The sequence below is a fragment of the Herpailurus yagouaroundi genome, unplaced genomic scaffold (assembly GCF_014898765.1).
Source record: "Herpailurus yagouaroundi ecotype Mexico unplaced genomic scaffold, PumYag 67690, whole genome shotgun sequence".
In the NCBI taxonomy this organism is placed as follows: Eukaryota; Metazoa; Chordata; class Mammalia; order Carnivora; family Felidae; genus Herpailurus; species Herpailurus yagouaroundi.
The window spans coordinates 235,239-248,662 of NW_024420490.1; the positions used below are offsets into that span (position 1 = coordinate 235,239).

The window sequence follows — 13,424 nt, forward strand, 5'->3', positions numbered from 1 at the left end:
AGAACTCAACGACACCTCTTCTGCAACACAGGATCTGCAGAGGTGAGCAGGTTTGGGGATTATTGTTCTTTGCTGTCAATTCTGGGTGACATTCAAGCTCTGTAGAGATGACGAGATAACCAGAGGTCAGAGAGGTAGTCTCATTCCATTAGAGCAGGGGTCGCCAAACTACGGCCACAGGCCAAATCTGGCCCGAGGCCCGTTTTTATAAATGAGGTTTTATTGGAACACACCTACACCCATTTGTTTACTTACCGTCTATAGCGGCTCATGCTGCAAGGGCACAACCGAGCAGTTGCCAAGCAGTGGCCTGCAAAGCCGGAAGCGTTAACTCTCTGGTCCTTTACGGAACACGCCCGCTGACCTCCACGTTGGCCAGAAGCGCGATCTGTCCCGCTGGATCATTTTCAGTGGGGGCTAAGGGGAGCTCGAGCAGGGGAGGACGTCTGACCCATTTAAGGCATCTGTGTTGAAGTTCAGTTGGGTTAAGGAGAGAAGGACAGAAGAAAATAGAAAAAGGCAAAAAAAAAAAAAAAAAACCAAACCCCAAAAAAACCCCAACCAAACGAAAAACCAAAAAACACTAGGCAGTGGCAAAAAGAGGACTTTAATGAACCGAATATTAACCTCAAAACCAAGTATAATCTACATGAAATCATCACTTTAGGCCAAAAGAAAATCTTTCATGTTGGTGACGGTATCCGTCTCGCCGACCTCAAGCGGCCGACGAGTTACCCCTGTGGTGGGCCCCCTGGGACTTTGGTGAACATGCCTTTTTCTCGGGCTGAGAGACATTTCCCTGAGAAGATGCGCGGGAGGGGAAGGGGGTGATGGCTGGGCACACTGCGCCCCGGGCTCAGAACTTGAGCGGAATGACCGGCCAGTATTTGGGCTGCTTCCTGTCACAGTGCTTGTCGAAGCTCAGCTGCACGGCGGCCTCCATGGCCTGGATCTTGGCGGCGCTGTCCCCGTACAGGCGCTTCATCTCGGCCTGGCGCCGCTCGCCGGGCCTCTCGGAGGGGGGCTCCACCGAGCGCCGGGTGCCGTAGTACAGGCCATGGTCCGCGTTCACGTAGTCGTCCAGGCGCTGGGCGTCCAGCTGCTGCTGCCGCCCTGAGAAGGAAGGGACACGGGGGACCGGGGTGAGCTCGGGGACGCCCCGCGGCCTGCGCCCGCCGAGCCGTCCATAGGCCGAGGCGGTGCCCGCACACCGTCACCCCCGTGGTTAGGGGAACGCATCGGTCGCTCGCCCGCTCGCCCGGGAGGCAGATGCTGCCGGAAACGGCAAAAAGCCGCCGGGAAACATGTCACCCGACACCATCAAACCTCTGCACGGAGCCCGGAAGATCCAGCTCGCTCTCTCGCGCTCTCTCTCTCTCTCTCTCTCTGTCACGTTCGAGGCCTGCCCACATCCCGGCCAGCTAGGACCGGCTGGTGCAGCTTGCCTGGTTTCCCACTCCCCCAGGCCAGCAGGGAAGTGAAGTGCTTTCTGGCAAGTCCAGGGCTGCAAGAAGTAGTACTTCCGCCCACAAAGGAGGCGCTGGGGGAAAAAGTACGGATTTTAGGCAAACCGCAAAAGAGCAAGTGCTGGTAACCACAGAATCGCAGCGACGATCCGCGATCCTTCACACCCGTCCGAAGCACAGGGCACACCAGGCAATGAAGTCAAACGACTCAGCGCTTGCTCGAGGCAACCAGGCCAATCAAGGGCAATTCTGCCAACGGAAGGGAGACCTGACGTCTAATCTTCCTGCTGTATTCACAGATGTGCAACAGCGCAGGGACCGCCTCGGTATGGGATTTGACTTTCCACTTCACAGGTTAGTTTAGGCTAAATTTCAAGTGATAAAGGGATCTGCTTTTAACCCTACTGTTTCTTTCTTTTCTTTCTCTCTCTCTCCCTCCCACCTCTCCTACCTTCCTTTCTTTTAAGACCAAGAGTGCGCTCGCAACAAGAGAGTATGAGTTGGGAGTGGGGAAGGCAGAGAGAGAGGGAGAGAGAATCCCAAGCAGGCTCTGCATGGACAGTGCAGGGCAGGATGCGGGACTCGAACTCATGAACCATGAGACCATGACCTGAGCGGAAATCAGGAGCCAGATGTTTCACTGACTGTGCCACCCAGGTGCCCCTGGTCCTACTAATTTAACTGGATTCTTGTAAAGTAAGAAATTAAATTATACTCTCCCCTCTATTTTTACTAAAATGAGTCCTAATATCAGAACGGTTATTCTTATGTAAACAGAAATAATAAAAACACATTAATGAAACAATGATGCATATGGTAACATTTGGCCCACTGACACATTTTTGTAAGCAACTGTCGAGAACAGAGAAACAGACAGTAGAAGGCACCCATCTGTAGCTACTACTGCTACCAAGACAAATGCTACTGAATAAGGAGTGAAGATAGTTGTAGGGGATAAATGATATAAATCATTCTTTCCTTGTTAAAAAAAAAAAAAGTAGCAGAATAAAACCTTAGTATATAGGAGGGAACCCAAAAGTGAGCAGCAAGATATATCTGTGGCTAGGCAGTCACACTCCTAAGCCCGTTCTTCATAAACATCACCCTGGAGCTGGGGAGAAGGAGGTCTGGAAACTTGGAAACACCATAATATGCAGACAGTCACTTCTGACGTAGCACATCTGCGGTTTCTTTTTTTTTTTAAACGTTTATTTATTTTTGAGACAGAGACACAGCATGAACAGGGGAAGGGCAGAGAGAGAGGTAGACACAGAATCTGAAATGGGCTCCAGGCTCTGAGCTGTCAGCACAGAGCCCGACGTGGGGCTCGAACTCACAGACCGTGAGATCATGACCTGAGCTGAAGTTGGACACTTAACCGACTGAGCCACCCAGGCGCCCCTCTGCGGTTTATTTCTTATACGAGGAGGTAATCTACGCAGATGCCAGATGACCCTCAAGGAAGTAAATGCAACGTAAGTAACTGTTACCTTATCCACAGAAAAGAGATGCCATTGTCTTACTGTGAAGTGCAGAACTAAACCGAAATATTGGCGTAATGTGCACATGAGTGGGAGGTCAGTAAGCATTTGCTTCTCAGTTTTGGTCTTTCTGTCAAGTCTGAAACATTAGGATGTAAGTGTTCAGCTCTCACGGGTGTTTAGTCCTGCCCTCCAAGGACTGCAGTTCTGAACGTGTGGCATTTCCACATTAGCCAAGGACAACAGATTCCCTATGCTACCTATGGGAGCCTTGGGTGAGTTACCAATCCTTGAGCTTGTTTCGTTGTAGGCCCAGAGCAAACAATCCCGTGGGGGGGGGGGGGTGGGGCTGTGGGGGCCCCAGAGCCTGTGCATCTAGAGGACAGAGATTCCCAGGCCACAGTCCTTTTACTTTCTGATTTGTCCCAGGACTGTAATCAGCTTTCCTGATAGATCTAGTGACACAACAGATGTTCAACTTCCTGTCTAAATCAGAGTCTTTGCATTTAGAATTTTTTTAAATGTTTTTATTTATGTTTGAGAGGGAGAGGGCACAAGTGAGGGAGGGGCAGAGACAGAGGATCTGAAGCGGGCTTTGCACTGACAGCACGGAGCCCAACGTGGGGCTCAAACTCACGAACCGTGAGATCATGACCTGAGCTGAAGTTGGACGCTTAACCGAGCCACCCAGGCGCCCCACATTTATAAGTTTTTTTTTTTTTTTAGCGTTTACTTATTTTTGAGAGAAAGAGACAGTGTGTGAGTGGGGGAGGGGCAGAGAGAGGAGGAGACACAGAATCCAAAGCAGGCTGCAGGCTCTGAGCTGTCAGCAGAGAGCCCGATGTGGGGCTCGAGCCCACAAACCATAAGATCATGACCTGAGCCGAAGTTGGAGGCTCAACCGACTGAGCCACCCAGGCGCCCCCCGCATTTAATCAACATTTAATCATTTAATTAACACCAGGATCCTCGCTCTCTTAGCAAGTGTTGCTTTCTGCCGCTAGGACATGTGAATTTCACCTTCCTACTTTTGCATCTTTCTCTTTCCTTACAACTGAACGTGGTTCCAATTATGGTCCTTTGTGCTTCTCTTCTGACCAAAACTATCTTACAGATAGTAAATCAGTAGAACAATTCTACATCGAGATGTTTTCTCTTATCGTTGACATCTGTAGATGAAACACTGTTAATCCGAACTGACCGCAGCCGCCAAATCAACATAGCCAGTGCAAGTTCCCCAGTTCACACTTGGCATGTGCTCATGGGTCACCATCACAGGGTTTCAGTTAATGAAGCTCATACAGTGTAAAAGAATAAAAAGCACAGCCATTCTCAATTCTCTACGTGTACCTCTTTCCCGTTCAGGTTTCCTTATGAAAATTTGAGGCTCAGGCCTTGTCGCCTCTCTGCCTCACAAGAAGCTCAGAGCTTTCCCGGCTTCCGGCATGGCGGGCAGTTGCCCTACAACATAGACCCAAGGGGTGGGAAGCCTGTCCCCTCCACTGACCGGCTAGTGCCAAAACCTGCCCGTGGGAGTCGCGTCTGGGGAAAGGACACTGTCGCCTTCACACACATCCCCATTCCTAGCCCCGGGAGGACACAACGCCTGACACAAGGTAGGTGCTCAGGAAATGACTGCTGAGAGAAAGCCTGGACACAGGCCATACAGTATTTTTTGTTAACAGCTATTTCTTCCAGATTCTGTTAAAGAAAAATGATGACAACCCAGGGACAGAGAGACGGATGCTCAAATCTCAGCTGGACAGAGCCCCTCTCCCGGAGGTTCCTCAGAGTCTCCATGGCAGAGGCGGGGGGAGACAGGGGCACCAATGAGTTGGGGTCTGATCTTGTTCCTTTACATCTGAGTCCCTGTGCCTCTACTTAGTTAAATGATTACAAAAAAAAAAAAAAAAAAAAAAGTCCTAAGTCTAGACTACCAATGTGAAAATCAGTCCGCTTAAAATCAAATGCACCGAGAGGGGCCAGACCTGGAAGCCCCAGCTAGCATCTGCAAGTACTTTAGTGTTCACGGACTTCGGGGGCCGAGCAAACCTTAGAATGGAATATACGCGTCTGAAGGCATCGCTCGTTCTGTTTTTATTTATTGCTTCCTTCCTCCCTATGAAAGAAAGGATTCTGTCACTAGCAGTTTTTCTTCCTGTCAGAACAAGGTGAGGGCTCAACCAGATGGAGAATCATCTGACGGAAGCAGAACATCACACTTCAGACATAACTGAACAGGTGCCTTGTCGTGGAGAAGTTAGTCATTTTTTTCCTAGAAACAGCTGTGAGACTGCATGTTACCCAGTGCTTTTTCCTTATAGGCTGTTCAGCCATGGGAATTTGTTTGAATAGAAATCAGAGTATCTGTCTAGATTCCAGCTTTAAAACAGGGTTATAGTGGGCTAAACAGCATCCCCTCCAAATTCACACCTACAAGGAACCTGAGAATATGACCTTCTTTGGAAATAGGGTCTTTGCAGATATAATTGAGGCTCAAGATGGGATCGTACTGGATTAGCGCGGACCCTAAACCCAATGAAAGTGTCCTTATGAGAGACAGAAAAGGACACACAGAGACATGGGGGGAAACCATGTAAACATGGAGGTAGTTGAACTATGCTCCCACAAGCCAGTGAATGCCAAGAGCTACCAGAGCTGGAAGAAGCAAAGTCCCAGAAACTTCTGGAGGGAGTGTGGTTCTGCTAACGCCTTGGTTTCAGACTTCTAGCTTCCAGAACTGTGAGAATAAATTTCCGTTGCTTTAAGCCACCCAATGTATGGTAACTGGTTACAGCAGTCCCAGTAAACGAATATCACGGTTAATACACACAGAGGGTTCAAACAAGAAAAACGGTAACATCCTGTTAAGGAGAAACGCTACTGGATCCCATCTGGGTTCAGGATATCAATCTGTAAATCCGCATGATGTAAATTCGTCCCCCTCAATCTGTAAATTCGCATGAGGTTAGCCAATGTGGACTTAGTCTACAAAGGAAAACAAAATCACGAGAAGGGACTTAGATTTTAGAAGACCGGACACAGGAAAACATCCATTCGGTATTCCACAGATAATTAGCCCAAAGGCAGAACATTTTGGAGGGCAAAGCACTAAGACGAGTGTGGGAGAATGTTATTTTTCCTCAGTTTTCTGGGATAAGCAAGGCTTTCTGGTTGTACTCTCTGCTATGCTGCCAGAATTAATGATTTTAGCACAAGTGCACGAAAGCACAGACTTGATTTATGTCATGAATGACTCATTTCTGGCTTGTCAGCAACACGCCCGGAACACAGGTGCTTGCCAGCAGACCTGGAGCCGTTTCTGATGGGTCTGCACCCTCGCCTCACATCCCTCTCTCCATGACAAATGAAGTCAGTGAATGATTACCATTTTCACTTTTAGGATAAAAGTGCATTTCCGTTCCTCCCTTCTACTTTTCTGCGGTACGGTGCTCAGTCGGTGTGGTTCCACACTTTAATCTCATCCACTAAAGCACAGCAGCTCGCTAAATCCTGGGCTGTACGTTTCGCCATACGCTCCCGGTTTTCCACAGAAGGGTCGACTGAGGGCGACCGGGATGGGGTTCCAGCTGACTGAAGGTTCGGGACGAAAACTGGCGTCTGAACCTTCCAGCTTCGGTGGGCCCAACACGGAGCAGAGGTCTCCCGGCAGGTGTCTAAAAGCACCTGGCCCTGTGGTCAGAAGAGCACCTGGCATGCTAAGAGGGGAGTGGATGTACCCCCCTTTCTTCCTCTCACCATCCCAGCTGACCCCATCCCTCAAAGCCTAGCGCACGCTCTATTTTCCACCACTTCCCCCGAAGCTTCTCCTCTGACAGCTGACTTCACTGGCTCTACCCCATCACTGCCAAAGTGCCTGTGGACCACACACAGACAGCACTTCTAGGAATCAGCTTTAGTTTGATTTCGTCTCCTCTTCTCAATTGAGTGTAAGCTCCTTCTGAACGTGTCTCGGTTTGGACCCAGCAGCTACCCAGAAAACACAGGGGATAAGAGCTGGTAGGCTCAAGCCCGAGACAACAGTGTTTGTGTCAGAGGGCCGTCTCCCCCCACTGGGAATAACATTCCCGCATTCTCCTTCAAAGTATTAGGACTATAGCCTTGCAGTCTCAATTGGTAGTTATTTATGACTTCAACGGGATACTTTTCTTAACCTAACAATAAGCATTTTTTTCCTAAGAAATAATTGGAAACACAGCTGACCTTCCAAACTCCACAACTGTCTACTTTCCCATAAGCATTGTTATCACTGAAGTTTTGAATAACGGAAGTATCTCGTTAGGAAATGACATCTAACAATCAAAAGTATGTCTGTTCCCACTGCACAGTTCTTTATTTATCCTAATTTTTTGGTTACCATTAAAATATGTTAGAGATTATGTGGAAGAGCAGTCATCACAAACAAGAACATGCTCTCCAGTACGAAGGATTTTATTCTAAGAAAATATTAAATAAGACTCAGATGACGATGATGAATGATAGAACATACATGTTCTCGTGGAGGTGAATACTACTGAAAAACAAAGTCTTTCAAGTTTACCTATGCTTTTTCCTGCTAGTGCTATTTCATAAAATTCTGTTCTCTCTAGATGATCCATATTCAAAGCTGAATTAGCCTTTATTGAACGAGTAGCTTCTAGTGGTTCAAAAGAGCAAAGCAAAACAACTGTAACCAAGCATTCACACTACTCAGGTCCCTAATCGCTGTTAAAACACATCCGAACCGTGTATGTAACTAAACTTCCACGAACATTTCTAGTGGAGGGAGGTAATGGGTTGGAAAGCACTGTGGGCATTGACATTACTTACATCTGAATTCAATCCTTTGTTACTGCTTGAAGGAACACGTGTTCATCCTACACGCCACCAGAAGCGCTGGCGAAAAGACTCATGCCCGATACTTGCGCTGGTGCAGGGTCGGGCCCCGGCAGCTTCTAAATCTTTAGCAGTCAGATTAGACTCTGACACTGCAGCGTGTTCCCGCCCATGCCAGACAATCTCCAGGTCTTCCGAAGACCTGATAATATCTTCAGGGCACCCCGGAGGGCATAAAAGCATGGCAGAGACGTTATGGCAAGTAGTTTTCAATCATGCTACAGCTACACATGTAAAAAGCACAAAGCAGCAGCTCCGTGTGTTCAGCGTTGTTATTAGTAATACGGAAGTGCATTCCTTTTTCCTCGTATTTTACTATAATAAGTTACATCAAGCAAGAATGTCCTTGAAATGCACTAAAAGTTGTATTAATGCCTACTTTGATGAAAATGGTATGAACGACTAGACTGGACAGACATCAAGACTTGAATTCTTTTGCTTTTTAAATATTCTAAACCAATTTAAGAATTTTGAAAAGTGCAGGGTAGAAATATGACTTTTGAAGCCACAAAACATCTTTTATTAAAAATATGCAGAATCTTGGGGCACCTGGGTGGCTCAGTCGGTTAAGCGGCCGACTTCAGCTCAGGTCATGATCTCATGGTTCGTGGGTTCGAGCCCTGCATCAGGCTCTGTGCTGACAGCTCAGAGCCTGGAACCTGCTTTGGATTCTGTGTCTCCCTCTCTCTCTGCCCCTGCCCAGCTCACACTCTGTCTCTGTCTCTCTCAGAAATAAAATAAAAAACGTTAAAAAAATTTTTTTTTTAAAATGTGCAGAATCTCAATCAAGCACTTATCAACACAGACAGCATCACAGTAAAATCAGTATATGGTTAAAGATCCACATTCAAGGATGAGTTATTAGCAACTAACCATTACGACTAACATTTCCCGGGCGATGACTTTGTACCAAGAACAGCTCTAGAACTTTTCTTTTATTGTCCCATTATTTTTAAATTATTTTTAGTATTTTTTTAAATCTCATTTAACCTTCATAACTACCACTCCATTAATGAGGATCTCCACCTTCCGGGTGAGGGGACTGAGGGACAGACTGGTTAGGGCAGGTGACCCGCAAGGCAAGCCCTCCGACGGACAAGTGGCAGAGGTGGGCAGGGCCCCATAATTTGAGCGGTTCTGCTACCGCTTGCCCTGTACAATGTCAGGTTAAAGATGAAGGTTGTACGGGTTTTTATAACATTCCCTTTTTTATCGGTCTGCTATCTAGATCACAGTAAAACAGATATGTACCAGTTTCTTCATAGAGATGGTGAGACCTGTGCCCTTCACTTCATGTCCCCTCGCAGAAGAAAATTCTCACAGAGGCAGGGGGGCTGTATTAGTTCCCTAGGGCTGCTGTAACTAACAAAGCACTGCAAACAGGTGGCTTGGAATGACAGAAATTTCTCGTCTCACAGATCTGGATGCTAGAAATCTGAGATTAAGGTGTGGGCAGGGCTATGACCCCTCTGAAGGCGCTAGGGAAGATCCATTCCAGGCCTGTCTCCTAGCTTCCAGTGGCAGAGCTCCTGTCTTCACATGGCCTTCTCTTGGGGTGCATGTGTATCTCTGTGTCCGAATGCCTCCCTTTTAATAAGGACCCAGTCATAAGTGGATCAGGGCCACCCTAAAGACCTCATTTTCACTTGATCACCTCTGTAAAGACCCTATGTCCAAAGAAGGTCACATCCTGAGGTGGGGTGGCGTCGGGGGAGGTTAGGACTCCAACCAATCTTTTTTTTTTTTTTTTTAGGGAACACAAGTCAACCCATAATAGTGATGATGATAGTATAATCTGGAGGTTTGAAGTAAACTCCGCAGATTTAGGAATAATATAAAACAAGGTATGAAGTTCATCAAGTTTATAAATGATTCAAAGCCTCACTCACTTTGTAGAATGTCCCACACAAGCACAGCAAGTTTAGCATTCTGTGGGATATTTGAAAACCTCTGATTTAAGGCTCATAATTAATACTGAAACACCTCATTCATTCATTCATTCAAAACAACATTAAGCACCAGGCACGACTTAGCAGGTAACTCCCGTGACATTTTGTTTAACTTACCTAGACCCCTACCTGACCAAGGTGAGAGGGACGGGGGCGGTTCATGGCCATTTCTGTGCCTGAGCTGTTTATGCCGGAAAGACACACTGTTACTGTATCTTCATTACACTCGCATCTATTTTCTATTGAATAACTATGTACTGAGTTTACTTTAAATCAGCAGATAATTCTAAACGGCCTTTTAGATGACTGGTGTTTGCAGCCACCCTTAATTAGAACTTCTATCATAAAAGTGTCAACCTTTGGTGAGAAAAACACCTTATTCTACTCTCTGGTAAAGACAAAGAAAGAAATCCCATATCCATCATATTTTCTTTTCAAAGAGCTGTAAAAAAGAGCATTCCAACCAAATGTGGACATGCTTGAACACCTCCTCTCCTTCATCGTTGTATACTTTCCAATTAGAGTAATGGTTATTTCGTATGTATTTTGTCTAAAAGGTAAAATTTATTTCTGAAGATGAAGGAAAGAAATGTATTTTATGTAAAATAGAAAGTAGTGTTTTAAAAATACTTGTTTGGGTATACTTTTTTTTTTTATTTGAGAGAGAGAGACAGCGAGCGAGCGAGCGAGCAAGCGGGAGAATCTTAAGAAGTCTCCCGCTCAGCTCGGAGCCTGATGAAGGGCTTGATCTCACAAACTGTGCGATCATGACCTGGGCTGAAATCAAGACTCGGACACTTAACCTACTGAGCCACCGGGTGCCCCTAAAAAGTCCTATATTAAAACGCCTCCTCGGAGTGACAGAGCTGAGGCGGGACTGGATGCGGAATAGCAGGAACTTACAAAATAACACCCAGGGCAGAAGACCACGCAAAAGGCAGGGCGTGGAAGGAAGCACGCGGGGCCAGGCGCACACTTACGTCGCTCCTCCCGGTGCCGCTCGGTCTCTGCGAAGTACTGGCGCAGCTCCTCGGTGATCTCCATGTTGCTCAGGTCGCACTCCACGCCCCCGTCCGACTCGCTGTCCGCCTCCTCCTCTGCGGGCCGAGCCCGCTTTTCTGTCGCGCAGGCCCGCGGACGCTGCCCGGACCTTCTAGTATGTGAGTGGCTGCGGCGCGAGTCCGGGGGGGCCGGGGGGCGGTCACGAGAGGGCCAAGGAGACCCGGCCTTGTCAGCGTAAGAGCTTCTGGGGAGAGACGCAGGAGGGAAGAACCGCGGGCCGGTGAGGTAAGACTCCACGGCCTTCCTGTAGGCATTATGGTGGCTTCGCATCCAGGCCATCGCCTGATGGTAGTGTCGCCAGTATCTTGTGTATACGGGATGAGAAGACCAAGGCTGCGTAGTTTTCCAGGCTGCCGCCTGCGAAATAAAGGGAGGTGGAGAACCGCCGAATGTTTGACTAAACCACAAGTATCCACCGGGTGTCTACTAAATACCTACTCTGCATCTACTCTGGTGCTACTCCTGCACCAGAGGACGCAGGACGGCCCACGCCCACAGGAGACACCAAGTGTATCCACACGTGCTCTCACGTGCGCACGGGACAATGAGTTTAAGGTTACGGCCATGATAAAGTGGGGACAGAGGCTACTAATTATCACCATTAGATAAGATGCAGGGAGAGATGAGGACGTCAACCATCTTGGCCCTCTCTACCCACTGTAAGTAAGCGACGGGTTCCACCAACTGCACGCACTAACGAGCAGGACCTTCTCCGGTCCTTCCCTCTCTGCTCCCTAAACACCTGCCGGCCTGGCTCACTCCTCGGTGCCCGGACAAAAGAGGTCTAGCAGCCTACCCAATGGTGCCTTCGAGTTTTCCGCTGTATTTGTTTCTTTGGTCTTCTCCTTCATAGACTGAGAACACCAAGACTCTAAAGACTAAAGTGTACCCTTTTCTTTATGAGTTAAACAAAACAAGACCTTACCATTGCTGCCATCTGTGATGGTGGAAGACCAAATGGGCACTGAATCTAGGAAAGAACAAACACAGTTCAAACGTGTGGTCAGTACATGTGGGAGATATTCGTGGCTATTTCATGGTTTGTAAAGCAGCCCCTCAGAGGCTGCCTCCTCTCAGTACTGTGCCTCATCTTACCGCAACACACACTATGGGGCCCCGGCACGTGGGTTATGGCCTTGTGGGCTGAAAAGGAGGGCTCCCCTTAGGTCCAATTAAGTAGCTCAAAGGACACTGCATTTTTCAAACATTTGCTTACCCGCTGAAAGACTGGAGAGAACCATATAGTTCACAGCCAGTGCATATACAAAAAACATCAATATAGAACATGAATTAACAACAAGTAACTATTACTGACTTCATTTCCTAATCCTTAACTCATGCCGATGCCTGTTTAAATTAACCCTAGATGATCCCACAGTTTGGACAGAATACCTCTTGCCAACTCCCTGGAAACCACCGTTGGCTCTTGCCTTTGACCTGGGACCTGGAGAAGCCTCTCCAAATGAGATCTCTCTCCAGTGTGGGTTGGGCCCTGGGCTTTAAGCCCCCAGATGAGCCTTGATTTGGTTTCGATTGTGACTAGCATCTCTCAGTGTGGTGTGACACCGCACTGTCCCTGCCTGGCCACTGTGCCTGTCTTTGTAGCAGCAACTGTTCCATGAGACCCTCCAGCAAGTGACTGCACAGAATGCCTTTGCTCAACAGCCTTGCTCTGCCAGGATTTACTGCTTTTGCCCCTTCCCAACTGCTTCTGATTTACTGATGTGGCAGAGGATACCTAAAGGTAAAGTTTAATCTGCAGCTGTACCTTTTAGAACCGATTTAAAACAGTTATTTTTTTCCATTCCTGTTCAAGAGTTCAGAGCTACTAAAATGCCAGCATGCATGAAAATGTATTTAAATAAAAAAAGAGGGGGCGGCGCCCGGGTAGCTCAGTCGGTTAGGCGTCCGGCTTCGGCTCAGGTCACGATCCCACAGTTCGTGAGTCCAAGCCCCGGCGTCAGGCTCTGTGCTGACATCTCAGAGCCTGGAGCCTGCTTCGGATTCTGTGTCTCCCTCTCTCTCTGTCCTTCCCCCACTCACACTGTTTCTCAAAAAAGGAATAAATGTCAAAAATTTAAAAAAAGAAAAAAACAAAACAGAAATAATATCCTAAAATGCATGAGAATTTAAGCATCTGTGACAGGAAATCACTAACAACGCAATGCTGGGCAAACAGCACTTGGGTTTCGAAACTCTGGGACATCAGATACTGAAGGAGGCCTGTTTTTCCTCCTTCACTTAATTAGAGGGTGGAATTTAAAACTCTCTAAGCCTTAAGTAATAAACTTGACTTCTTTTGTAATCTCTATCAAATGTTTTGCTATGGTTAACGTGGAAAATTGAGACGTTACATTAACCCTATCTTTTAAGATCTGGCCTGAAGAGAACCATTCACTTTTTTTTTTTTTTTTTCAACGTTTATTTATTTTTGGGACAGAGAGAGACAGAGCATGAACGGGGGAGGGGCAGAGAGAGAGGGAGACACAGAATCGGAAACAGGCTCCAGGCTCTGAGCCATCAGCTCAGAGCCCGACGCGGGGCTCGAACTCGTGGACCGCGAGATCGTG

The 13,424-nt window shown here is 47.5% G+C and overlaps 1 protein-coding gene across 2 annotated transcripts in view; it reads right to left on the reverse strand.

Moving 5' to 3' along the window:
* Positions 1–587: 587 nt before the first annotated feature.
* The window catches only part of GEMIN8 (gem nuclear organelle associated protein 8), a 19,661-nt gene continuing 6,824 nt past the window's right edge, over positions 588–13,424 (reverse strand). For both annotated transcript variants that reach the window (XM_040468222.1, XM_040468223.1), the window contains 3 exons: positions 11,780–11,824; positions 10,773–11,211; positions 588–1,113 (listed from right to left, as the gene is read on the reverse strand). In XM_040468222.1, the coding sequence (XP_040324156.1) occupies positions 857–1,113; positions 10,773–11,211; positions 11,780–11,791 (708 nt within the window). In that variant the 5' untranslated portion in view covers positions 11,792–11,824 and the 3' untranslated portion in view covers positions 588–856. The remainder of the gene's footprint in view (positions 1,114–10,772; positions 11,212–11,779; positions 11,825–13,424) is intronic.